Source organism: Trematosphaeria pertusa, assembly GCF_010094035.1.
Source record: "Trematosphaeria pertusa strain CBS 122368 unplaced genomic scaffold BU26scaffold_24, whole genome shotgun sequence".
Classification (NCBI taxonomy): Eukaryota; Fungi; Ascomycota; class Dothideomycetes; order Pleosporales; family Trematosphaeriaceae; genus Trematosphaeria; species Trematosphaeria pertusa.
The window spans coordinates 101,801-127,555 of NW_022987235.1; the positions used below are offsets into that span (position 1 = coordinate 101,801).

The window sequence follows — 25,755 nt, forward strand, 5'->3', positions numbered from 1 at the left end:
CAAGATCGTTTTGACGATGCAGGACTCTTAACCTCAGACCACCACGGCACAGAAGGCATGGAGGATGCTATCAGCTCAGAACTAGTTGAGGGATCCGAACTTCGAGTTAGTGGGCCCCGGCGTAGCGATCTCTCATCAACACTATCAACACCGCCAACTGGATCGTCAATTATGGAGATCGGGCAGCCTGTGGACATGAAAGCAGAGACACAAGGTAAGCGCGCGCTATTGCAAGTGTTTTGGTCTTATCTAATACTGGCAAGGCGAGTCTGCTCACCTCGAAAGCACGAGCAGCAACAGCAGCGACGGATCCGAGAACGACGCCGACGACGACACTAGCAATCAAGGAATATGGTTGACGCGCAAACGGAAACGCTTTCCGCCTTGCCAGCCGCACACTCAAACGTCGAGCACGACATCGATGCGGTACCTTAGGCATGCGGGACTCTTAAGGACGCAGCGAAAGCCTTCCTCCCACGGCAAACCAGTCCTGAACCGTCCTTCCGGTCTGAAATCTCTTCCAGCCGCGCTGAACTGTGGTCACGATTCCAGGATATGTTATAGTGTTGACAACAGCGACAGCAGCGACAGCAGCAGCGGAAGCAGTGATCGCGGCCGCCATCTTGGAAGCAACAAGCGACGAAAGTCAGCTTTACGGCCCCGTCGCTCGCGCAGTCGCGGTGGTGCAGACGAAGATGACGAATATGAGGTAGAGCAGATCCTCAAAGCCCGTGTCTATCGCAGAAAGCTACAGTACCGTGTCAAATGGCTAGAATATGAGGACGATCCGGCGTGGTACGATGCATCCAACTTCAAGAATAGCCCGTACAAGCTCCGTGATTTTCACGGAGCCCACCCTGGCCGCCCGGAGCCCCCAAAAAGGCTAGAGGTGTGGGTGCAGTGTTGGAAGGAGGACGGGGATGCGGACGATCATCCTGACGACAACAAGCCTCGGGCATCACACACAGGACACGGAACAGCGTGAGAATGCCCGGGCCATGCCGACATTAGCTCTATAGTCAATGCCGACTTCTGCGATGCAGCAGCAAGTAGTCCATGCCATAGCTCTTGTCCAGATGCGCCCCGCCTGGTTCCTTTTTCCCACAACCGTATTCATCCAAATCGTCGCCACGCTGCCGTTCACGCGGCTCTGCAGCGGTATGTGCTTGCCGTTGTGTGGCTCCACCAGCCTCGTCGCTCCTCTCCATACAGCCGCGTGTAGGTGCCAAAGCTCGTGTCCGTCTCGCACATAGTGGCAGCCTGCGCCAGGGCTAGCCGCAGCCCGTCGAGCAGGCTCAGCATCGCTCTCCTGTCCTAAGATCACCTTTCCACTTAGTCCCCCCTCTCCTGCGTGCTCTGACCTTTACCCGGCTCCTCCCGACGTCCCCATGGAGCCAGACGCGAAGAGGGAACGCACCAGCGTCGCTCCTGGCCCCGCCCTCTCCTACCCAGCCCACGCTGCCATCGACCCGCCCCGGCCTTTCGTCGTGTACAACTTGATGCGGTTCGCCCGTGGTACCGGATCGCTTCTTTCTTCGAGGCGCTGGATAGCGAAACCGAGAGGTCAAGCCGGACGTTTATGCCCGGCAGCGCCGACAGCAACGACGTGGAGAAGGGCGATTGTGTCGCACCTCTATACCGGGAGACAGCGGGGTTTGAACAAGGTGGCAATGCTCCCCCTTCCCCGTGGCCGTCGCCTTCACCCTAGGAAGGTGGTTTCTAACGACGCTTCTTCACCATCGTTGTCCGTGCTGGCGTCCACACCGCCCCCAAGCGAACTGGGAAGTCTCTCCCTTCTCAATCTCCTATTCGTCCTCCTCACGCTCGCCCTACGTACTAAGGCGGCCTCAACACCCTCTACCCTCGCACCGTGACTCGTCGAAAGTCTGGCATTACTAGACTACCGCCCAGCCCGTGTAAGGACGGTCCATCTTCTCTCCCCGCGTCCCCAACCCGCTCCCTCGTCCTGCAGCAGTACGTGTACGCGTCGCGCTCCTGTAGCAAACGCTCACCATCACCATGTCCCCTTTACCGCCGCAGACCTACTCGTCTCTCTCGTCACAACGCTCACCAGGGGGCTTCACGATCACCGGGGGGCTTCACGATCACCGACGGCGCTTTTTTGCTTTGGTAGTGCTGCCCTCTATCTACTTTCCTCGCTCTTTGTCTACCCTCGACTCGAGCCTTTTTCTTGCTATACCCCTTCTAGCGTCGATATCTCTTCGCTCGTCGTCATGTCTGATCGCACGGTCAAACTCGACCTTAGTGCAGGCAGTACAGCTGCTGGTGGTACTGGTGGTGGCCGACGTCCTGGCGGCAATGATCCGAACCGTACTCCGCCCGGCAAGGGTGATACAGACATGCCTCTCTATCGGTACCCCCGACGCTCTGCTCATGACCACATCCTAGAGTGGCGTAAGTACTTGTAATAGCGCTTCAAGAGTTCTTCGCTAACACCTTTTGCAGTGAACGCGCAAGCCAATCTCCTGGTATCTCGGAAGTTCCTAATTACCTTCGCGCAATATCTCTTCGAACTCCAGCGACGCGGCATCGCGCTCGGCCCAGTCGTCCGCACTGCCGCCATGCGGAAGGACTCGAATCACGACCTCTCTGTTGCCCGCGAACTCGATATTGCCAATCCTGATGGTCTCACAGTCGGTCAGTTCTTCGGACTTGGAACTAAGAGAGGCTATTACGACACCAATATCGCGGCTGGCATGCAGCAGGCAGCGAAAGGCAGTCGAGCCTATGGCTCTGACACCAAGAACGGTCCTGTCTGCGGTCGTTGTGCCAGCCCAACAGCTGGGAAGGTCTTCAAGACCTATCGCCAGACTACTTAGAACAGCCACCTAATAAGCAGTGGTTCTTGCATGAACTGCCTGTTCGATGGTAACGCGTCTCAGTGTTCGATGAGCCGTTGGTCCTCCTCATCCCTTCGCTTCAGTTCCTCTCGCTTACTCTTTGCAGGTCCTCAGAATCAGCGTGATAACGAGATTAACCCTGCTAATATCATCGACCCAAACTCTCGCGTCCTGCGCCTGCGCGCTCGGCCAACCTCTCCTCACCCTTACGCCTCCCTCACTAGTCTCCTCTATGCGGACATTGGCCCTGAGCCTCGCGGCCCAGCGCGCGACCGAGTGCGCTCTCCGACACCGTTTCAGACTTCTGTCTTGCCTATTCGATCTCCCTCTAGCAGCGAGCAAGTTGTTTCCCGCTCCCCTTCCTCAGCCGGCCGTCGCTCCAGCGGTGGCCAGTCTGAGGAATGGGAAGGCTTCAGTGACACCCAAGAGGAAGCTAGTCGCCGCCCCGGATCCAGCTCCCCCATGCAGGTAAAGCAGACCGCTCCTCTCCCGTAATTTCCCTCCTTGATCCCGACGCCCTCTCGTAAGAGCACTGGTAGCTCTGGCTACTCCCGCCGTCGCTCCATCCTTAGTCAGATGCAGACTGTTGATGATGAGGGCGAGTCCCGCTGCTCCTCGAGCAAGCATCGCAGCAAGTACAAGAAGCGTGATGGCGCCGGCGCTTTAGGCAAGTGGATGAGTGAGCATAGTCACGGCCCTGGCGGTGGTGGTTTTGGTACTGCTGCGGCTTAGAGATTTAGCGGATCGGTAGTGCGAGGCCGGCGGCCTCTTCTCTCATCAAAAGTATTTCCTCTCTTGCTTTCCTGTATTTTGATGCCCTGCCCACGTCATGTCGCATGTACCCTTTATAGTCGATTTGCAGATCCATGTAGCAGTTATTATGCTATTGTGAACTGTTTTATATATATGCTAACACCCTAAAGCTTCCCGCCGTTAACGCATCGGCGTCTAGTTGCGCGTTCTAACGCCCACCCTAAGAAGTTCTATTGCAGTGTCTAGGGAACACACATCGCATTACAACCCCAGCTCCGCTCCGCGCACTTAAACAAAGCTCATACGCGTAACATAAGCGCCCATCTCCGCCCCCTGCACTAGAACAAAGGTCGTACGCGTAATAGAAGCGCCTAGCCCCGCTCGTTCGACACAAAGAGTGCCTCTTAAGAAAACACCACTAAATCCCACTTAACCCGTCTACTTCCGGCCCCCACCAGTCCGCCCCCTTGCGAACTTTTCGATATTCTCGAATCCACACTGACGGCCATCCAGGAACGCTGCGATACCATCCCAAAAGCGTAGAGAGGGATTCCGGCTGCGCAACCTTATAGCGAACTGGGTGCCTAAAGGAGACATGGTTTGCGGGTCTGTCGCGGTTGCTTTAATGTGCCAGCCATCGATAAGACACTATAATCCATCGGTTAGGTTCTTAGCATGTTCCAGGGGGCGCCTGTTACCGTAATAAGATCGGTAATGCGCGCGCTTCCAACACTAGGCGCATAAGTTTGCTTACTGCTGGTGTACTGGCGCAGACGGGCTTGAGATCTGAGAGCGGGAAGACTTTCAAGATGCTGGACGCGGGGACATCGCCCTAGACTATTAAGAATTATCAAACAGGCTTTCGCAAACTTCTAAGCACATACCTAACCGTTCACAGGTCCCCTGATACCTTGTCCACTCGGGTATGAAGGCGTAGGCTCTCTACAATGCGCAAGGAAATCGTAGATATATCCGCACACGCCTGCACGCCGAATTTGATAGCACGAGGATGAGGAGAGTAACGCTAGGGCAAGGGCACTGGCGGACAAGGTCAGCCCGCTGATGGCTTATCGGGATGGCAGGGGAACCCGGCTCTGGGTCTGTTGCGTCTTTATGTCTCGCAGTATTAAGCTGTTTGATATGGTGTCCGCACCTGGGCATCGTCGTTGGGGCAGGAATTGTATAATGTACTACGAGGACAGCTAGTGGCGATGTTACAGGCCCTATTGGCGACCTCGCCATGGACCTAAGTCTGTTAGCTAACACAGCATGAAATCTTTGACAATTCGCGCGAACCTTAGGAACTACCAACAGGCCGTGAAGATCATTTCTCGTGCGCAAGGCACTGCATAGAAATGGGCGAGACGAGAACAAGTTTTCGCGGAGATGGTTCGGCCACAGCTTGAACTCTAACTCATCCTTTCTAACACAGTGAACCTCATCGTGCAAAGCGTGTACGTCGCCCGCTGCCGTTTACTCTTCAGGTGGGAGCAGCAATGGCAATGGTGCCGTTTTGGTTATATCTTAGGTACTAACGAAAGCGGAAAGACTGTGATTAAACATAGATCTGCTATGCTGTGGCCATTTTCGCAGGGTCATAAATAGCATTGGACGCTACGTTGGAAAGAAAAGCCTTCTCTATATCTGCGCTACACTATCGAAGGGTAGAAACCCACAGCATCTGATCAAGAAAGTCATCTCCATTCACGGCGTTCTTCTCTACTCCACCACTAAATCCATACACGGCTCATATCCCCAAAGGCCCATATTACCAACCGCCTCTACAGAAAAATAACTCCGCCTGAGAGATGGGGACCTTAGGTCATAGCGTAGCAGGGCTCCTCCATCACAGGTCCTCATCACTATAGTACTCCCTTGAAGCTTTCGCACTATAATAAACGCGCGAACTGCTTCTGCTGACTAAGGATGTTTGGCACAGAGACTGCAGGACAGCCCACGCCGCGTGTACCGTTGAAGTTCTGTAAAACGATTAGACAAGTAGTTGCACGGTCGAATCGATCTTTATCTGATTGCGCAAGAGGGTCGACGTTAAACGTTACTGGAGTTCCAAGAACATTTCCAGCAGCGACGGCTGAATTAACCCTGTCGACAAACTCTCCGCGGTCTGGTGGGCAGAAGCATGGGATTAGAATGTTGTTAGCAGTAGCACAGCTACCACTTCCGTTCGGACTCTGACCGGCTCTTAAGCCAAACTCTGGAATTAGGCTTCGATCGATGGTACTGCTTGGTATTGAAGAAGCCGAAGCAGTAGTCAGTAGAAGAGTGAGTATGTTGGAAGTAAGCATTTTTGATCTGGTGTGACTTAGCTTAGGCTCAGCGTAGGAGGGTTTTATACCTAGAACTAGCAAGTCCCAGTTATTGGACCTTGATTCCTGGACTCACGCTTGTCCTGGGATGGTCGCGCTAAGTTGAGACAAGCGATGGGTTACTTTAATTAGGTGATGGGTCCAGATCTGGGACAAAACACTATTTAGTTCCTGCTCGTCCTGAAAGCGGCGAGGGCTGTCACCTATGTCAATGTCGCCGTAGTCGGTGAGGTCGGGCAGGGTGACGGCGTAGCCCCCGGAGTCGGAGCCTGACTGAACGTGCTGCGGCACTAAGATGCCCTGGATGTTGCACGTGCAGCGGACTTTGAGAGCCATGTATTTCACATTCTTCGAGGTCGTAAATACTCGGTTGAGTGGCGGGAGAACCGGGAGGAAAAAGCCAGCTGTCTGGAAGGCTCTTGGAGATGTTCAAAGAGAGAACAACCGCACTTGTTAGCTACATACAGCTAACAATATATCATCAACAATCGTTTGTGTAAGCCTCTAGAGGATGAAAGTCTGCTCCACTCCAGTGGCAACGATAGGAGAGGGGGAGCTTCGAGGACGCGTATAACGGGTCTACTTCTAGTCAACTCAGTACATAGACAGCGAGTTACAAAGGAAGGTCGCTAGCCAGCTTCTCAAGTACCACGCCTAGAAAGCCACCCCAATATCCGTTCTCGTCCTTGTCAGTTCCATACTTTAGCAAGTTTCCATATAGTCTAACCAACCGAAAGATGCCACGAATCGAATCCGTCCCGAGTTTCTCAAAGCGGTCTGAATCCGGGCCCAGCACATGCACACCACTTCTCCCAGCCACGAGCTCATTTTTCGGATAGGCATAGTATACGTAGTGCTCATGGCCAACAACAGTAAACGCAGGCTCAACAATCGCCGCGGGCTCGAATGGAACCTGCGCGGTGTATGCAAGTTCCTGCTTCTTGCGCAGAACTGCAGCGATCCATATGCTCATCTGCAGCTCGGCCTCGGTATGGACTCCATAAGCAGGCTTGATCTCAAACCCCGAAAAGAGAGCTGTCCGCTTTGTGAAAGTATCGAGCGAGTGCGAAATTTCTTCTTTGTTTGCGGCAATAAGGCGTTTGTATAGTGATGAGTAGGTAGGGTGGCGATGAGAGTATGAGAGGGCGTAATCGGTTTTACGGTCGATGAGCTTCAGGCGGTTGGCGTCGTTGGAGGTGGGGCCGGGTATTGCGGAGAGATAGGCAGGATTGATGGACTGGGATTGACTTGATGAATTAGTTGATGAGTGCTCGAGTTTAGGAAAAACTGTACGCACACGCCTTGGAACCACCATTGCTCGTTGCCGTATATACGCATCGCGAGATGGATGAGAGGCTGTAACACATCATCACACCACGCGTTCTCATCGCGGTTGCCATCCTTGCAATCGCGCGCATTAAGGAACAGATTCTTCACTGTCTCCCATAAAGCCGTCAGCTCATCAGCAGAGCGGATATCGCTAGAGTCGTAGTCGGCCGGTTTGATGACTTGGTAGCCTACGTCGGGATCGCTCTTGATGACTTGCTAGAATAGTATAAGTATCTGATAAGCCAAAACTATACAGAACGACGTACCTCCAGCCCTTTGGGTATAAAACGAGAGTCGACACCGTCGGCTAATAGATCACCGAGTCGCTCGACGTGCGTTGGTGGCGCGACCTTTAGACCGTTCAGACTCTCTACTACCACCGGAGGCCATGCACTTCTTAGTATGATGGGCGTCTCGCGGGTCGGGCTTGGGGATCGTTTCGAGGACAGTCGACTTGTAGGAGGGCTGAATGTGGTCTTTTCGTGCAACGGGAATGGAGTGCTGCTGCCGAGTTGCGACGCGCTCTGTTCGGGTAAGAGTTCGTCCACAGGTTCAGGTTCGGTTCTTTGCCGCTTTAGGCTGTCGCTGCGATGCGACATGACGCGCTTCCGTTTTGATGAAACGGGCTCCGGAGCGACTTCGTCAGGCGGTGGAGACAGAGGAAAGTAGTGCTGTTGTGTAGAAGTGACCCACGACCTGGTGCGATCGTCTTTGGGCACATGGCAGGATCCTGGGTGCATTGTTGTGTACGTTGAGGTTGTTGTCTAGATGGACGGGGAGGGTGCTGCTGTGTGTTGTTATTATGCCGATTGGTGGCGCTCTCGGGCTTTTCCGCCAAGGTCTCACCAGAGCGAAGCTCGGTCCACCAGTGTTTCCTCCAACCGGGAACGATATCGCGCAATAGAACGCTCATCTGGTAGCTAGATAGGCCTGGAGTGGATAGAAGACTATGCAAGGCAGGCATGGTGCAGATCCGTCTAGCAAAAACGCTATAGGCTAAGCCTGGACATGTGCAGGGCCAAACGCTGACTGTAACGACATGCCACAACTCCATTTTATCTCGTTCTACGCCTCTCGCACGATCGTCAAGCCTAGATATCCAGCGTCAGCCAATCCGCGTCCGTTTGCTGGCAATCAACACACGGCAGATTCGTCCTTTGGTTCCAAAGCTACACCTAACCTACACTCTTCTGCAAAGCACCAGCTTCTTGCGCCTCTTCATTTTGTCGTCATCTCAATTCTAATCCTGGTGTTCAAGAACATCGATGTCGTTAGTGCTGCTAGGAATCAAAGGTCGTCTGCCGGTCGCAAGGAGGAACTGTAGAGAAGAGTAAGCTTTGTGTTATCTCAATCAACGTATGCACAACACACGAGCGCCCCCGGAATGACCAAGTATGCCACCGGGCCATTGTCCTCATACAAGTCCTCATCTTCGTTATCCTCGTCCTCAGCCGGCTTGAATTCGATCTCGGCGGCAGTGATGAATACGATGTAGACCCATTCTGATTCGTGCAGGTTAAGAGCTACGAGAACGTCGGTATCGCTGCTCATGGTGATTGTCGGTTGCGAGACGTCTGGTGCGGGAAATGGTGCTTGCCGTCAAGTATGGCGTGGGCGGAGGAAAGAAGCAGAAAGGCCGGGTGACGTGGGTGATATGTAACAGGGCAGGTGCGGCCCCCAATCGGGCCAGTCGTCGGTAGGCAATCACGTGCCGGTGGTGAGATGGATCGAGAGGACAGCATGACCCCGGAGATCTAGAGGGAGTTCGACCTGCCCGCTGCCACGCTCGCTCGCCTCCGAACGACAGCAAAACAGTACCAATCGACGTATAAAGGGCTCGCCGGCGAGAGAAGAGAGGACAGAGAGGTGGTTGAGCGATGGCTGGAGAGGGAGAGGGCCGCGTATAGGGCAGCAGTGGAGAGCTCGGGGGATCTCTGATGGATCTCAGAGAGCAATTCTGATCGATTCTGATCAGTCCGGACGGCGCCAAGACTTTTGGATTTCCTTCACTCGCGCACTCCAACTGGAACAACATATTGATATCCCATCCGTCCCCGACGACGACGACGATCAACTCACGGATTTGAGGAAGGTCCTCTTTGTAAGCCTTGCTCTTCTAATAATCGAAGAAGTTCATAGTATGCCGCTCGATCTCGGCGTAGGAATTGTACTCGATCGGTTGCCAGGCATTCGAGACCCGTGAGTTGACGACCGGCTGATTAAGCAATAACTGACTGGTCTGAGTAGCTACAAGGACCTTAATCAATTGATTCAACTCGTCTCCACCCTCCCAGCGTTCTGGGATCTTTTTTGCCCTCGCTCGATCAGCGTCGTCCTCTGTTCGATGCAACGTCTGCCATCCCTCTCGCCCTAGCTTTTGAGCCTCAGCTGACTTTTTGCATAGGCACTCCCCCACCGCAGCGCACCGTCACCGATCCTCTCAATGAGATCGATCCTGCCAACATCATTGACCCCAACCAGCGCTCGTCGCGTCTGCCATTGACATCCACTCACCCTCAACATGCTTCGCTCACCCATCTGCTCTTAGGTAACATCGGTGAAGAGCCGCGCGGCTCGAGACGCGATCAGATGCGCTCCCCTACTCCCCCAACAACACCTGGTCTATCTGGTGGCCGACCAATTCGCTCTCCGACTAGCCCTGGCGGCATTGTGTCGTGCTCTCCATCTTCCGCTGGCGGTCGCTCCGAATCTTCGTGGGAGGGCTTCGCTGACTCCCCAGAAGAGCACCCACAGCGGCGCGAGAGGTCTGGATCTCCAATGAATATTGATCCTCCACATACCCCGACACCCTCTCGCCAGCCTGGTCCCCCAAATAACCCAAGGGGAGTCCCCAAGAAGCGCACCACCGCACGGCTGGACCTGCTACAAAGCCCGCCCGCGGACCTTAAGCCACTGAAAGACCTTTTAGAGATGCTACGCAGCAAGAACAAGATTGTTGTTATTGCGGGCGCCGGCATCTCTACCTCAGCTAGAATTCCCAACTTTCGTTCTCGCTCTGGCCTCTTTCAGAATCTCGGCAAGGACCACAAGGGGATCTCTGCTGGAAAAGACCTCTTTGACGCGTCCGTGTACCAGACTGAAGAGTCCGTATCATTATTCCACGACACGGTGCGATATCTGTCAGAACTAACAAGGAAGGCGAGACCCACCAATTTCCACCTCCTACTAGCGAAGCTTGCTAAAGAAGGCCGATTGCTACGTCTGTACACCCAAAATATCGATGGCATTGACGTCGCGCTGGAAGGTCTAAACACCCAGGTTCCTCTCCCTGAGAAAGACCCTTGGCCAAAGACTATCCAGCTGCACGGAGGCTTTGACAAGATGGTATGCTCAAAATGTCATGGAATATCACCTCTTCAAGCCGAGAAATTCATCGGTCCAGAGCCTCCTGCATGCCCAACCTGTCTAGAGAATGACAGGGGTAGGAAGGAAGCCGGAAAGCGAAGCCATGGCATTGGCACGCTTCGTCCACGTATGGTCTTGTACAACCAGCACAATCCAGACGGCGAAGCTATTGGGTCGTGCGTCAGTGCTGGTCTGCGCAGGCGGCCTGACGCTGTCATCGTTGTCGGTACGGCCCTGTCGGTTCCTGCCGTTCGACGCACCACTCAAGATATGTGTGCTACAGTTCGCGACCGCCGTAATGGCATGAATATCTGGATTAATATAGACTCTGAGCCGAGGCAACAGCTTGCGAATCTCTTGGATTTTGTAGTGAAGGGTCCTTGCGACAAGGTGGCCCAATTGGCGCTTCAGACTTGGGATTGAGTCTCCCGAACTACTATTCCCTCGAACTTTTCTCGCAAGGAAGCACGGGCGTTTTAGGACGGCGCTAAGGAGACACTAATACAGAGAGAGTTAGTCTGATTCAGGAGATAAACCCGGCCCCGCAAACTTTAAAATTGCAACCTCCACCACACAACATCCACCTCCGGCAACAACCAAGTCAACGTGAGTGTAACCTTTCTACGTTATGCGGAGTTGCTGACACTTAGTTAGGCCTTCCGAAATGGTGCTGCAGTGCCGGTCAATGCTTCGGTATCTGCCTCTTGAGCTATGGGCCGCGGTCTTTCGCTTGGTAAACGAAATTGATCTATGGAAGTCGTGTTACAAGGTTCCAGAGTGGCAATGCGAAGCGGGACGCGAGATTGGGAGAAGAATGGAGTTCCAGTGGGGATGGGACGTCCAGGATGGGCGGAAGTGTTGCCGGGGCTCATTTGAGCCTACCGGAACAGTGCGGTTTTCGGAAGACAAAGCTCGAATACATATCTGCCTTGCCTCCCAGGCCTATGTTTGGTTCTCTGCGGACAGCTCAAATCTCGAGGAACGCGACATAGCGGATTTCGACCCGGATGTTAAGAACTGGGATGAGAGACTTAGAAGACGTGTGAGCAAGGCACTTGATTTTCGGAACCGATGCATCACTATCGGGGGCTACGCGAACAAGATCGAAATTCCCGATATGGAGCTTGATGTCGGGGATAAAGAGTTATGGTTATCCTTCCGCTGGGAGGGATTCCTCACCGCGTTTTTCGCTGACGCAAAGAAATGGGAGAGGTTTCAACACCAACGAGGCATGCGTTCAGGCACCGCAGCGGCAGGCACCGAAAATGAAGTCACCAGCTTAGCTAGCACCAACACCATCATCAGTGAGTCGACCACCTTGGTACGGATGGCGCCAAACACTCTAATCCGGTTGCGAAACCAGCCAGCACCAACGAGCCGCACACCCAGGCTGCCATCGCTGACACTCCAGAGCCAGGTGGTAGACGGAGCCCACAAACAGTAACAGTTTTCTTTTCAAAAGGAGGCCCTACGTCGTCCTCAACAACCCAGCTCAGCAGGACCAGAACGAAACGGGCTAGTGTCGCTACCGAGGGCCACAAGGATGAAGAGCCTCGCGGCCGTGTCCCTCAAGACCAGACACCTATAGCGCAGGCTTCGAAGAAACGCGCCCGTAGCCCTGAAACTAGAGAGGAAGATGGCAGCGCAGATAATGCAGAGGACCCAGACGAACAGGGACAAAAGAAAAGCAAGGTCGCCGTAAAAAGGCAACGCGTGGAATACTTGGAGGGTCAGAACAGGAGTTAGGTAAGCGGACTTTGCGCAGTACGACAGCTAGGCGACGCTGCGGATAATAGACCACATCGCCGTGGCGCAAAATTGACATTGCCCTTCTCGTAATAGGTCGGATTGGAAATTGAATGTCTGAATCGTTCAATCATCCCTCCTTTCTGTAGGACGTGAGCCCAGAGTCCCGTCTCGGTGTGCGAGGACAGTGCGAGTGTTCTAAACTCCCCAAATCAATCGTCTAACCATTCTTACTAGCTTCGCCAAGCGCCTTCTCTTATAACCACATCATCCAAGAAGGGTTTAAAGTTCTCTTCCACTCCTCCAACAACATCCAGCGAGCACATGCAGAATTAGTGGAGGCCAAAGCCACCTGTCTGCTGCGTCCATAGGCTCCACGCATGCGCCCACCGGGCCCTCCCTGTCCAACCATTACACAGATGCGCGCATCCAGATGGCTGCTGACAAGTTGCCACTTCAGGGAGCCAGAATTGAAACACCACTGGAATCGATAGGTGACCACGCTAGGCTCTCCAAACACCCCTCGGGTCGAGTCTTTTCTGCCGCCCGCTTCTACCCTTCGGTTCATGTGTCAGACATCCAGCTGAACTTCTGGAGCTCACAGCCCTTGCGCGCACTCTAACCGAGCTGCTTCTTCGTGCGGGGGACGGTGTTTGGGCGTCGGTGAGGTCGGCCCCCTCGGCTACGACATCTTCTGAGGTGAGCTCTCGTCTTTGGACCTAACACTTTTATCATCCTCGGGCAGAGCCTGAAGAGAAAGGAAAAAGGAAAAGAACAGGGTGTGCGAAAGACTTCACGTGTTCGTCAAGGGTTGCCAGACGACTAGGGAAGTCACAACGAGTTCCAGGTCGTCGCTACAGGGTCTGGGGCTGTCGGTGGGGTCTCGCTTCCATCCCACAGCATGGGATAGACTGCCAGGTACGTTGGCCATGCTCAAGTACAACATCACCGGACTTTCCATGCATTTCCTGAAAAGAAAAAAAAGAAAAAAAATGGGGCGCCTAGCAACTGAACTCCCGAAAAACTCCCTCTTGCGTGGAGCAAAAAAGGTGGTCGGAGAAGTTGCAGGTGACCCTGGCCCGGGGCCCGTGGGCTCCCCGCCGCGTTTCCGATTGGTCCCCTGGGGCTCGCCGAGTGGGATGACGACGTACATAGCTGTCTCGTTTGGCCGTCGCAGCGACTGTTCGCGCAGGCCTTGCGGCTCTACGCGCTGTTCGCATCTGGAGCCTCAGCCTCTGCTCGCGAGGGACTGGTGCACCAACTGCCTTCCTCATGTTGGCGGAAGTGGCTCCCGCAGGGCACCAGGCAGGAGGACTGCACTATTTTACTATTGAGATCACGTGTTGATCACGTGATCGCGCTAGGCTAGTATATAGCCAGGGGAACGAGCATATGTGCTCTACCCCCAAGACTTCCGAGTCAGAAGACTCACCCACGAAGAGGAAGACCTCCTCTTCGACGGCGAACCTTGCAGACACAGCGCGCCGGGGGAGATGAACCTCGCGACGACGAATACTGGCGTTCGCGTGGCCTTTTATGGCTCCACCAGTGGCAGCAGGAGCTATTGAAGCACCTGAACTACTGCGTCAAGGATCGTCCCGAACTCGAGTTCCTCCCTCAGGTCACAGTGTCGAGAGTCATGGCAACGACCAACAATGAACCTCCGCGCCGAGCGCGAAAACCCACGCGGAAGTACCGCGACAGCCCCGACGGTGATCCGCCGGTGGCCCGGGAATCCGCCGGCAAAGAGGACATCCCGTTGGATGACAGAGCGCTCGTCCCAGAATGCCTCTGGGACCAACTGAGGGTCTTTGACCCCCGCGCATCAGGCAGGATCGCTCCAAATTCAGAGTACGACCATGCCATTGAACTGGAGGACGGCAAGTCACCGCCGAACCTCCCGATCTACAACTTATCCAGGCGCGAGCTGGAAATCCTACGGGAATACCTCGATAACGCCTTGGAGAAAGGGTGGATTCGTCACAGCAAATCCCCAGCGGGTGCACCGATACTCTTCGCGCCGAAGGCTGATGGCACACTGCGACTTTGTGTCGATTACAGAGGCCTCAACAAAGTCACGGTCAAGAACCGGTATCCCATCCCGCTGGTCAGTGAGATGCTGGACCGACTTTCGAGGGCCAAGGTCTTCACAAAATTGGACTTGCGCGACGCCTATCATAGGCTCCGCATCAAGGAGGGGGACGAGTGGAAGACTGCGTTCAAAACTCGTTACGGGCACTTCGAGTACCTCGTCATGCCCTTTGGCCTAGCCAATGCGCCAGCCACCTTCCAGTCCTACATCCACAGAGCCCTAGGGGGCCTGTTGGATCGAACCTGCGTCGTCTATTTAGACGACATCCTCATATATTCTGAGGATGAGGAGGATCACGAACGCCACGTGCGTGAAGTCCTCGAGAGACTGTATGACTGGGGATTGTACGTCAAGGCGTCCAAGTGCAGTTTCTTCACGAAGTCAGTGGAATTCCTCGGCTTCATTGTGACACCCACGGGTGTCGTCATGGACCCAGTTCGGGTTCAGACAATCAAGGAATGGCCGGAGCCCAAGAGCTTCCGCGTCTTCCTTGGCTTCGCAAACTTCTACCGACGGTTTGTTCACAACTACTCGGAAATAGTTCGCCCGCTTCTGGAGCATATGGTCTCCGCCTAGTCCCCGCCACAGGACCGGCTGGGTGCCGATAAGACCGCTCAGAAGCCGAAGTCCAAGAAGAACACAAAAGGTCCAACCAGGTGGTATAAGGAGTGGAGTTGGCCCGATAGCGTGCGCGACGCCTTCCTCCACCTACGGGAGCTCTTCACGAAGGCTCCCGTCCTCCAGCACTTCGACCCCACGAAGCCAGTGATGGTTCTGACAGACGCCTCCGAGTTCGCGATGGCCGCAATCATACTGCAGCCCCAGAGCTCCGGAAAGGCTACGGAACAACACTGGAAGCCTGTCGCTTTCTGGAGTCGTAAATTTGTTGGTCCGCAAGTCCGCTGGCACACTCACGATAAGGAGCTGTGCGCCATAGTGGAAAGCTTCAAACAGTGGCGACACTACCTCGAGTACTCTCCGGACACGATCCGGGTGCTCACCGACCACAACAATTTGAAGTACTTCATGACAACGAAGGAGCTCACGCCCAAGCAAGCTCGCTGGGCAGAGGAGCTAGCTCGATTTGATTTCGAAATCGAGTACAAACCAGGCGCGTCAAACCCAGCAGACGCACCGTCACGGAGACCTGATTACGCCGACGGCTTTCAGATGGGGGAGGCGAAATCGCTTCGCAATGTCATGCTCCCTACACTCCAAAACAAACTCCGGGTGTGGACTCTCCGGAAGTCCACGGCTCCATACGCTGGCAGTGAGACAGCGTGCGACTCAGCACTGCGCGACGAGGATCGCCGCATCACTCAACTCGCTCCTCCCTATCCACAGAAGAATCTGTTGGAGACGTTGAGCCCGGAGAGCGACCAGAAGGTTTCGACGTTATAAGTGTCTTCCTTCGGGACCACGTCGCCTACCCAACCTGCGCGTCGCGAAAACTTGCAGTGGCAGCCCTGCAAGGCACTTGCGCGTTTGATCAAGACGATCCGGAACCCTTCCTCAAGTACCTCGGAGAGGCGCAGGAACGCGATGTGGCCTATCGCGCGAAAGCACTCCTCGCGGAAAAGAGGGCCCAAGGGAACGCGCCCAAAGGTGACCCTCACTGGAGGATTGATCCTCAGGGTATCCTTCGAAGGGCCGGGAAAGTGTGGATTCCCGACGATAAAGCCCTTCGGCAGACCTTACTGTCGAACAACCACGACGACCCGCTCGGTGGGCACTATGGAATCGACAAAACGATCGATCTCCTGCGGCGCAAGTACCACTAGAAGGGCCTACGCAGCGATGTGAAGGAGTACGTCTCCCGCTGCGCCCTTTGCCAGACAAACAAGGTACGCCGTCACAAGCCCTGGGGTATGCTGGAATCAATCCCCCCGCCGACAGAGCCGTGGCGCGATTTCTCGCTCGACTTCATCACGGACCTTCCGGAGTCAAAGGATTCTCAAGGGAACACCTATGACTCGGTCCTAGTCCTCGTCGACCGTTTTGCGAAGTATGTACGGTACCTTCCCGTGACCAAGAAGATCACTGCCAACAAACTCCTTGATCACGGATCGAGGCTCTGTCTTCACGAGTGAGTTCTGGAGCGACATCTGTTACCACTTGAAGATAGAGCGTCGCATGAGCACCGCTTTTCATCCTCAAACAGATGGCCAGACGGAGCGGCAAAACCAGGAGCTGGAAACGTTCTTACGTATGTACGTGAACTACCAGCAGGACAACTGGTGTGAGCTGTTACCACTCGCGGAGTACGCCTACAACTCCAAGGATCACGCTCCGGCTTGTTTGATTGGCTTATTTATAGCTTGAAAAGCGTAGCGCGTGAATAAAACGGTCACGTGCCGTCGTCCCCTGAGAAGCTTTTGCGAGGCTTCAAGCCAAGGCGCTTCCAGCTCCGTAGGCTGAGACGTCGTACTTCAACGAGGTCCCCGAGCCCTGAGAAGGTCCGTATACTCAGTGTATTGAGGGCGACGCGTGAGAGCAGGGGGCACTGTTCAGCTAAGCAGCCGATGAGTGGCCCTCAGGAGAGCTGGCTCAGCTTTCCAGCTACCGAACCATCCTCTGGCGTAGTAAACTTAGTCGGAGATTTTCGTAAGAGCTAGTTGACATTTGATTTTCATGTGACCCTCAGGGGCATCAGAATCGTTGAAATCGACGTCGGCGTGCCTCCCGGTAATATTCGTGAGCTGGTTAACTAGCCAATCAAAGGTCACGAGAACTTCGTATATAGCTCTAGAAGTGCCGGCTTTCCCCCTGCCTTTAAGAAAGGAAGTGGCTTCTTTAAAGGGCGACAGGAGCTGTATATACTCGGAGATGGTTACCTAGTCCTTTCTAGTAAGGCAGCTCTCCTCGATAAACAGTCGTGGCTTTTTCCTAGAGTCGTCGTCGACTCTGTAACGGCGTTTGGCTGCCTCTCGTTGATACTCATTAGTCTTATATGCCACGTAATCGTCGAGGGCGTTACGTAGCTTTATCGCCCTGGCAAAGCAATCGTAGTAGGAGTTCCAGCGAGTCTTGACGGGCTTTACCAGTTTAAGTATAGTGGCCGTAGGGTCCCCAGAGCGACTATTAGAGTCTCTCTGAAAGTCCTCTAGGAGCTGGCGAGCTTGCGGAGTACATATAGATGAGATGACGTCAAGCAGGACCTCTAGAGGGCCAGCTCTCCGCCACTCCTCCATGAAGCTCTATCCTGAATATTCTCCTCAGAGTTATCGAAAGCGTCGCGATCCCTGCCATATATAACCTGTTGCGCACCGAGGTTACCTATATGGCAGGAGCAGCGTAGTCGCCGATTGCGGGCGTTGAAGTCGTACTTTTTGGCCAGTGTCGTTATTAGTGGCATTATCGAGGACGAAGTAGCCAATGCGTTGTGGGGTTATCTTGAAAGCTTGGTGCGTATTTTCCACGATAGAGGCAATATTATCGCCCGAGTGCTGGCCAAGTAGTGCCCAACAGAGTCTAGATGGTGTACACACATTCCAGTGAGCGCTCTTTTGCCGCCTGTTGAAGTCTAATTATCGAATGAGATATGTATAGGCGATCGGGATCGGTTGAAAACGGAGGGCAAGTACGCTTCGTATTCGTCGATAATGTGGTGCCGGAGGCTAGTATGGGACCTCCAGAGGGCAAAGTCGTAACTCGCTTAGAAAGCTCTCTCGGGAGAAGCCTCCTGCTAGGATATTTGCTACTTTCCGAGGGACTTTAAGGCCGTTGTTTTCTCGACAGGTTGCTAGAATGGCCTGCCTGCGCCCTAATTTGAAGTTGACCTTGCTGTATTTATCAAAGCTATGGTCTCTCTTGTTCTCCTGCAGGCGTGGAGCTATCGTAGCAGTAGCAAGGTTGACGGCGTAGAGGCGTCCGGTGGCTCTGTGGGGGCGGCAATATTGCAGAGCCAATACAGCCCCCGCCGCTTTCGGTGAGCCCGCGTTTTCAATACGCTGCGAGAATACTTGCGAGAGGTTAGCGTTCATGCTTTCTAAGGGCTTTAGCGATAGCCGCAGGGCGATAATTGATAGAAAAGGTGGTGTTGAAGGTGAGGGCGCGTAGGGTGGTTGATGTTGACGGAAATGTTTGGCGCGTCAGAGTTAACTTACTTTGGACTAGTGCGATAGAGTGAGCCAATCAGAGCACAGGGATCCTAGAGCTCAGATACTCAACACCACAGAAATCACGGAAATTGTATATACGGCAAATCTATACAGCCTCACATATTTACAGCTGCGAAACAAGTCAAGCCAAACAAATCATTGCCTTCTAGCTTGTTTGTTTGATAAAATCGGCTGCGGCAGCTTGTTTGGCTTGATTTGTTTAAACAAATCAAGCCAAACAAGTTATCAAGCCTTACTTGTTTGTTGCCCGGTCTGGTCGCACTAGTCGGCGGGGCAACGCCGCCAAGCGTTTTAGCCCGCGAGTCGAATAATTCTTTATTTATTACCAATTCTTCAACCATCACCAATTCTTCAACCATCATCAAACTCTTACCACCTCATCCTCTCTGTGCACCACCAACCATGGCCAATGTTGCTCTCAATCCGCAGCCTAACCTCGCCGCCATGGCTAATGCTGCTCTTAGTCCGCAGCCTGAGTTCGCCGTCATGGCAGCCGGTTGCGAGGAGACGGCCAACACTTTCACCTTGGTGATACGAACTCGAAACTGCCAGAATTTGCCAACTCTGCGAGGCTACAACGAGATCGTGACTTTGTTGCGGCGCATTATTGAACGACTCGACCGCATTATTGAACGACTCGACCGCATGGAGGAGCGGCTTGACCGCGGGTTCCGTCGTGTCGAGGTGCAGTACGTGAAGAATACCCTTTCGAACCCTCGCAGACATGGTGGCTAACATAAAACCCACATAGCCAGCTGAACAACCAAGCCCGCCTCGAGAACAGCTACAATATCGCTGGCAACGTCGCTGAGGACCTCACGCCGCTCTATTCGTCAACAGCCGCCAATGCCCAGCTACAAGTTATCCCGCACTTCCCCTCCCGCATCGAGGACATCAACCAGTTAGACACTAGACAAGTCAACGACTTGCTCCGTCATTTGGAGCAGAGTACTGGCGGGAGCCTCGCCCAGCGCAGGTCGAGGCTCAAGAGAGCGGTGGGGGGGTTCATTCGCTACAATACCTCGGCTGTCTAAGCTCTGCGGCATACTTGCTGGCGTTTAGGGCGAGGCATTGTTTGTTAGCACTAGCATTGGGCTAGAGTTAGGGATTTGGGTGGCGACGGAAGGAGACTGGCGAAAGAGGGGCCTCTTTAGGTAGTTAACTCGAATAGCATTGGGTACGGAGCACATGGTCCATGCAAACCTTTGGCGCCTGCACAGATGTCGTCGTGTTGCGAGTAGTCTGGATTTGATGTTCTGTGGCTGGGGCGCTCTGCAGTGGCTTGTGGGGCTGCAGCAGGCTCTGATTGGCGGCCGTACACGCTAGCCGTATATAGTAAAGCTGGCAACTGATACCCGAACTAATACTGAATCACCGATCCCCGACTTGCTGATCCGCGCCGCCAGCGCCTCAGGCACCTGAGAGCTCTCTGCAGGCACCCGCAACGCCCGCCAGCGCCGTATTATTACTGCGTATTGCGCTAGGATCGCTCAGAAATACATGCGACGGCCATACAAAGCTGAGCGAGCGCGGCGCAGGGCGTGGTTGTGGATCAGGCGTGGGCAAGCTGCTGGCTGGCTGGCTGGCTGGCTAGCTGATTGGCTGATTAATTGTACCCGATCGCACCCGATTCCGATCGCACCCGATCACTTTTCGGCAGAACGTCGAAGTCCCTAATTAGGTAATTTTTTCGTCCAAATTAGAGAATTCTGCTAATTTAAATCGGGTAATTTTTTCGTCTAAATCGAGAATTAAAGTTTTACTAGTATTCTATAAACCTAATTATAATTACTCTACTTATACCTTACTATATAATAAGAGACGCTTAAAGTAGACGTATATAAATATAAGTACGCTACTTCTAGTAACTATATAGACTTAGTCTATTTTAGATCTAGACGCTATATAGTTAGACGCTATACGTCTATTATAAGAAGAATATATATAGAAAGACTTTTATTTTTATTATAGAAAACTAGAATATAATAAGACTAATTATAAGAAAAAGTATAAGAATAATATAAAGTAGAGTAGCTAGCTCTAGTTATTCTCTTAATTATATATATAATAGTTATAGAATCTATAACTATTTAATAACTATAGATATCTCTATAGTAAATATAATACTAGGTTTAGCTAGAGTAGCTATAATAGCTAAGATAGCTATAACTAAAACTAGAATACTAACTTATTCTTTAACTATTCTATAAGTAATAAGAGTAAAGACTATATTAAAGGTAAAGTTTCTTCTACTCTTACTAGCTTATTTTCTAGTACTATAAGTATATCTACTAAATTAATTTCTTTATTTATAAGTACTTCTAACTATAGTAGTATAAAAAATAACTAGTCTTTAACTATAGTTATAGCTAGAAGTCTAAAAAGAGTATATATAAATAATAATCTTACTAGATATAGATAATTCTTAGTAAAAAGAGTTCTCTCTAGCTTAGATCTATAGATAGTAAATTACTACTTATTTATATATTACTCTATTTTACGTATTTACCTATTACTATATAAAGTCTTATTAATAGTAGCTATTTAGACTATAGCTTTATTAACTACTCTCTAGTTTAGTAATATAATATTCTATTATATACTATACTATTCTCTAGACTCTTACTACTTATAAATAGATATATAAGTAATATACTTATATACTACTATATTATATCTATATCTATTAGTAACTACTATAAGTATTATATACTCTATATTATAAAGCTAGCTACTAATATACTAATTATTCTTAGTTTTCTATAGTTATAGTAATATAATCTAGCTATTAATTAGATCTCTATATTTATAACTTTTATCTTTTAGTACTATATAGCGTACTATAGTTCTAATAGTAGACTAGTACCTATAGTACTATAATACTAAGCGTCTAGTAAGATTCTTACTACCTACTCTATATAGCTTCTATCTCTAATTACGCTTATACCTCTAGATTCTTCGCTAGCTATAGAGAACTACGTCTCTATTCTAGATAAAAAACTACTCTTTCTAGTAAGTTATAAATAAACTAAGTAGTTATAATTAATTATATAAGATCTTTCTATAAAAACTAATAGTACTTCTAGATTAAACTATATTATACTATTATATAAAGATATATCTAAAGATATATAAAAGAAGAATATAAATAGAGAAAGCTAACTACTAGAAATTCTACCTAAGCTTATACTAGGCTACCTATACTACTATACCTATAATTCTAGAGTAGATAAAGGTAGAATATCTAAATACTATAGTATAATAATTAGAAATATATACTCTATAAAGAAAATACTAGCCTAAAAAGTAGAAGGTATCTAGCTCTCTATAGTATAGATTAGAAAAAAACTATAACTATAGCTTAGTATTCTAGTTCTAGAACTAATAAGTAGACTATATAAAGTACTTAAAATAGAAGATATTTATCTCTCTAAAGTTATAAATTTTATCTAATTCTATAAGTAGCTAGCTATTTAGGCTATTTAGGTTATATAAGATAACCTAAATAAGATAGTCTAAGAAAGTAAGTAAGAGAAAGGTAATATACTTCTTAGTCTTACTAAAGCTAAGTATTTTAATATTCTATTAGAATATATTAGTAATTAATTATATAGTAAATTCTCTAGCTAATTCTATAATTTTATAGATAATTACTAATAAGCTATTTACCTCTATAGCCTTAAGTAAATAAATATTAATAAATTTCTAGAAGATAAAAAGCCTCTTTCTAAGTTAGAACTTAGAAAGAGGCTACTAGAATAGCTATAGAATAAGCTAGTAGAATTTCTTCTCTAGAAAGCTAATAAGCTATTACTAATAAGAGCTTAGAACTATAAGATTAATATTATTCTAGAAAAGAAGCTACTATATTAGAAGAATAGGCTCTTCTCTACTAAGAAATTAAAAGTTATTAGAAAATAGCTAGATAAAAACCTAGATAAGAGCTTTATATATAAATCTTATTTATATTATACTATACCTCTACTTCTAGTAGTAAAACTAGGTAGAGAGATACGTATCTATTAAGACTATTAAGAACTTAATAATATAACTATAAAGAACTAATATCTACTTCTATTAATTAGAAAAACGCTTAATACTCTATATAATACTAAGGTGTATACTAAGCTTAATATTATTACTATATTTACTAAGCTAAAAATTATAGAAGACTATAAATAGAAAATAGCCTTTATTATCTAATCTAGACTCTTTAAATTACTAGTTATACTATTTAGCCTCTATAATACGCTAGTCTTATTCTAGAACTATATTAACTATACGCTTTATAATCTTCTAGACTATACGTATACTATATACCTTAATAACGTTTTTATCTACTTTATAAATAAAAAGAAATACTAATAATATATCTAAGACGTAGTCTAATAGCTTATTAATATAGACCTCTAAATTAATATTAAGAAGTATAAATTTAAGGTTACTAAAATAAAATATCTTAGTCTTATTATCTCTCTAGAAAGAATCTATATAGATTTAGAGAAAGTCTAGACTATTTATATATAGATAACGTCTCTATACCTAAAGAATCTATAGAAGTTTTTTAGCTTCTCTAACTTTTATTAACGTTTTATTTAAGACTTCTCTAAGATATATTAACTACTAAATAAGCTATTATATAAAGATATATTATAGATCTAGATAGATAAGTATATATAAGTCTTTAAGACTATAAAGATATTATTTATAATAGCTCTAGTACTAGTAATATATAACTATATAAAAAAAATAATTCTTAAAATAGATATCTCTAACTAGATATTAGAGAGTATACTCTTATAGTATAATAATACTAGCGTACTCTACTCTATTATATACTTCTTAAGTAAGTATAGCGCTACTAAGTATAACTATAAGATCTATAATAAAAAACTTCTTACTATTATAAAGTTCTTAGAGAAGTAGTACTCTAAGTTATAAGAAACTACTAAACTATTTAAGATTATTATAGATTATAAGAATCTTAAATACTTTACTATAATAAAGGTACTCTTCTAGAGATAAGTCTACTAGTCTAAATTTCTCTTATAATTTAACTTCTATATTATATATTACCTAGAGAGTAAAGTAGTTAGACTAGACGCATTAAGTTATATACTAGGCGACTAACCTACTAAGAATAACCTTACTAATAACTATGTTAAAAACTAGATATAGATAATACTACTATCTAAAAGATTTAATAAGAAGGTTCTTATAGAGCTTCTTTAAAATACTCTACTAGAAGTAGTAGTACTTATTCTACTAGCTATAGATAAACTAATTAATAACCTATTATAGACTATATATAAGATATTAGATCTAGTATAGAAAATAATTACTATGCTAGAGAACCTATTAGTAAAGCGCTAGCTAAAATACCTTTAAAGTCTTCTCTAGGTTCTAATACTTAACTATAGAGTCTAATAAAACTATATTTAGTATAGAGATTATATATTTATACTACTAAATAATAAACAATATACGTAGATCTTATACTATATCTATAATACTAGCTCTACTAGCTACTCTAGATAGGTTAAAACTATAGATCTTATCTACTATAATTACTAGTAGCTATAAATCTTCTATAATATTAAGATATATATATAAGCCTATACTATATACGTAAGAATAAAAGTATCTAGACTCTTACTCTAAAGCTTTCTAAAACTACTACTAGTTCTATTCTAGATATAGTTTAATATATTAGTTAATTATATTACTCTACTACTTAAGTATAAGTTATATAGTTAAAAATATAAATATATTCTTATAGTAGTCTATTAACTTATAAAAATACGCTATCTTATCTCTATAATAAGAATTAATATAAAGAAGCTAACTAATATATTTATTTTATAAATTTACTTACTCTATAGCTACTCTAATAATATTATTTCTAATTATAGTATATAGTTTATTTCTTAGTTCTAGACGTAGCTTTCTATTTACTTAGAAGTTATACTTAAACGCTTATCTTTATTCTATCTAGAGATAGATAGATAAATAGAGTAAGTTAATAGCTTTATTAAAGTATATCTTTAGGCTTTTATAAACTTCTACTAAGATAATTAGATATAATAGCTAACGTACTTTATTATCGAAAGTCTTATATTATCGAAAGCCTTACGATTTCTTAGCAACGAAAATTATTAAAAATCGTTTGTCTTAAATAACTAAGTAAAACCTTAATATTTTTCTATAAAAATTTATATATATATTCTCTATAGTATATTACACCTTATGGTAAAGTTGCACTAAGATATATTACGTAATTAAAAAGCTATACGTATTTAACTAACTTTTAGAAAAAATCTAGTTTACTTCTAGTTAGTACTATTATCTCTCTATAATAATCTATAAAACTTATAGTATATAGTATTTATAATCTAATAAAGGTTTCTAGAAAACTTCTATAGCGCTAGCTCTTCTAGGTATAGCGTAATAAGAGATAGAAGTTTATAAAAAGTCTTTCTAGAGTTTTCTTCTCTAACTATATATATATATTAATAATCTAGCTATATAAAGTTATATATTATAAGATTATATATACTATAAGCCTTCTATATATTTAGAAGTAATAATTTTAAAATAGTTTTAGTATCTTTCTATCTTTCTATACTATACTACTAAAAACACTTTACTTTTAAATAACTACTTAAAGCTACTATATTATTAGGTAATAAGCTCTATATAGTTAAAGTCTACTATAATGTATATAATAATAAGTTTATATAGCTAGATTATTAATATCTATATAGAGTTAGAAGAAGAAGGCTCTAAGAAGAAATTTTTTTAACTTCTATCTCTTATTACGCTATACTTAGAAGAGCTAGCGCTATAGAAGTTTTCTAGAAACCTTTATTAGATTATAAATACTATATACTATAAGTTTTATAGATTATTATAGAGATATAATAGTACTAACTAGAAGTAAACTAGATTTTTTCTAAAAGTTAGTTAAATACGTATAGCTTTTTAATTACGTAATATATCTTAGTGCAACTTTACTATAAGGTGTAATATACTATAGAGAATATATATATAAATTTTTATAGAAAAATATTAAGGTTTTACTTAGTTATTTAAGAAAAACGATTTTTGTTAATTTTCGTTGCTAAGAAATCGTAGGGCTTTTAATAATATAAGGCTTTCGA

At 47.4% G+C, this 25,755-nt stretch overlaps 10 protein-coding genes across 10 annotated transcripts; 5 read left to right on the forward strand and 5 right to left on the reverse strand.

The window, feature by feature from the left end:
- Positions 1-1,305: 1,305 nt before the first annotated feature.
- Positions 1,306-2,054, forward strand: BU26DRAFT_176214 (uncharacterized protein). The gene has a single exon (XM_033820334.1). The coding sequence runs from the start codon at positions 1,389-1,391 to the stop codon at positions 1,872-1,874; it is 486 nt and encodes a 161-aa protein (XP_033676331.1). The 5' UTR covers positions 1,306-1,388; the 3' UTR covers positions 1,875-2,054.
- Positions 2,055-3,058, forward strand: BU26DRAFT_176215 (uncharacterized protein). Its single transcript, XM_033820335.1, has 3 exons — positions 2,055-2,415; positions 2,467-2,916; positions 2,968-3,058. The coding sequence occupies exons 1-2, from the start codon at positions 2,235-2,237 to the stop codon at positions 2,838-2,840; spliced, it is 555 nt and encodes a 184-aa protein (XP_033676332.1). The 5' UTR covers positions 2,055-2,234; the 3' UTR covers positions 2,841-2,916; positions 2,968-3,058.
- Positions 3,059-5,217: 2,159 nt separating this feature from the next.
- Positions 5,218-6,191, reverse strand: BU26DRAFT_525171 (uncharacterized protein). The gene has a single exon (XM_033830442.1). The coding sequence runs from the start codon at positions 5,918-5,920 to the stop codon at positions 5,504-5,506; it is 417 nt and encodes a 138-aa protein (XP_033676333.1). The 5' UTR covers positions 5,921-6,191; the 3' UTR covers positions 5,218-5,503.
- Positions 6,192-6,554: 363 nt separating this feature from the next.
- Positions 6,555-8,010, reverse strand: BU26DRAFT_571826 (uncharacterized protein; the record flags this gene model as incomplete). Its single annotated transcript, XM_033834186.1, has 3 exons — positions 6,555-7,188; positions 7,239-7,486; positions 7,537-8,010. 3 exons carry the CDS (start codon positions 8,008-8,010, stop codon positions 6,555-6,557), a joined length of 1,356 nt encoding a protein of 451 aa, XP_033676334.1.
- Positions 8,011-8,690: 680 nt separating this feature from the next.
- On the reverse strand, positions 8,691-9,469 carry BU26DRAFT_176255 (uncharacterized protein). Its single transcript, XM_033820336.1, has one exon. The coding sequence runs from the start codon at positions 9,303-9,305 to the stop codon at positions 8,787-8,789; it is 519 nt and encodes a 172-aa protein (XP_033676335.1). The 5' UTR covers positions 9,306-9,469; the 3' UTR covers positions 8,691-8,786.
- On the forward strand, positions 9,433-11,156 carry BU26DRAFT_176285 (DHS-like NAD/FAD-binding domain-containing protein). Its single transcript, XM_033820337.1, has 3 exons — positions 9,433-9,469; positions 9,525-9,621; positions 9,675-11,156. Exons 2-3 carry the CDS (start codon positions 9,615-9,617, stop codon positions 11,057-11,059), a joined length of 1,392 nt encoding a protein of 463 aa, XP_033676336.1. The 5' UTR covers positions 9,433-9,469; positions 9,525-9,614; the 3' UTR covers positions 11,060-11,156.
- On the forward strand, positions 11,157-12,170 carry BU26DRAFT_176297 (uncharacterized protein). The gene is made up of 2 exons (XM_033820338.1): positions 11,157-11,242; positions 11,291-12,170. The coding sequence occupies exon 2, from the start codon at positions 11,301-11,303 to the stop codon at positions 12,078-12,080; it is 780 nt and encodes a 259-aa protein (XP_033676337.1). The 5' UTR covers positions 11,157-11,242; positions 11,291-11,300; the 3' UTR covers positions 12,081-12,170.
- A 4,892-nt stretch (positions 12,171-17,062) lies between these two features.
- Positions 17,063-17,305, reverse strand: BU26DRAFT_440707 (uncharacterized protein; the record flags this gene model as incomplete). Its single annotated transcript, XM_033824411.1, has 1 exon — positions 17,063-17,305. A coding segment is annotated over one exon (243 nt), but the record flags the coding sequence as incomplete, so codon positions are not given.
- BU26DRAFT_585811 (uncharacterized protein) lies at positions 17,066-18,103 on the reverse strand. Its single transcript, XM_033834644.1, has one exon. The coding sequence runs from the start codon at positions 17,663-17,665 to the stop codon at positions 17,309-17,311; it is 357 nt and encodes a 118-aa protein (XP_033676339.1). The 5' UTR covers positions 17,666-18,103; the 3' UTR covers positions 17,066-17,308.
- Positions 18,104-18,971: 868 nt separating this feature from the next.
- BU26DRAFT_525174 (uncharacterized protein) lies at positions 18,972-19,941 on the forward strand. The gene is made up of 2 exons (XM_033830443.1): positions 18,972-19,284; positions 19,347-19,941. The coding sequence occupies exons 1-2, from the start codon at positions 18,998-19,000 to the stop codon at positions 19,627-19,629; spliced, it is 570 nt and encodes a 189-aa protein (XP_033676340.1). The 5' UTR covers positions 18,972-18,997; the 3' UTR covers positions 19,630-19,941.
- Positions 19,942-25,755: the final 5,814 nt, after the last annotated feature.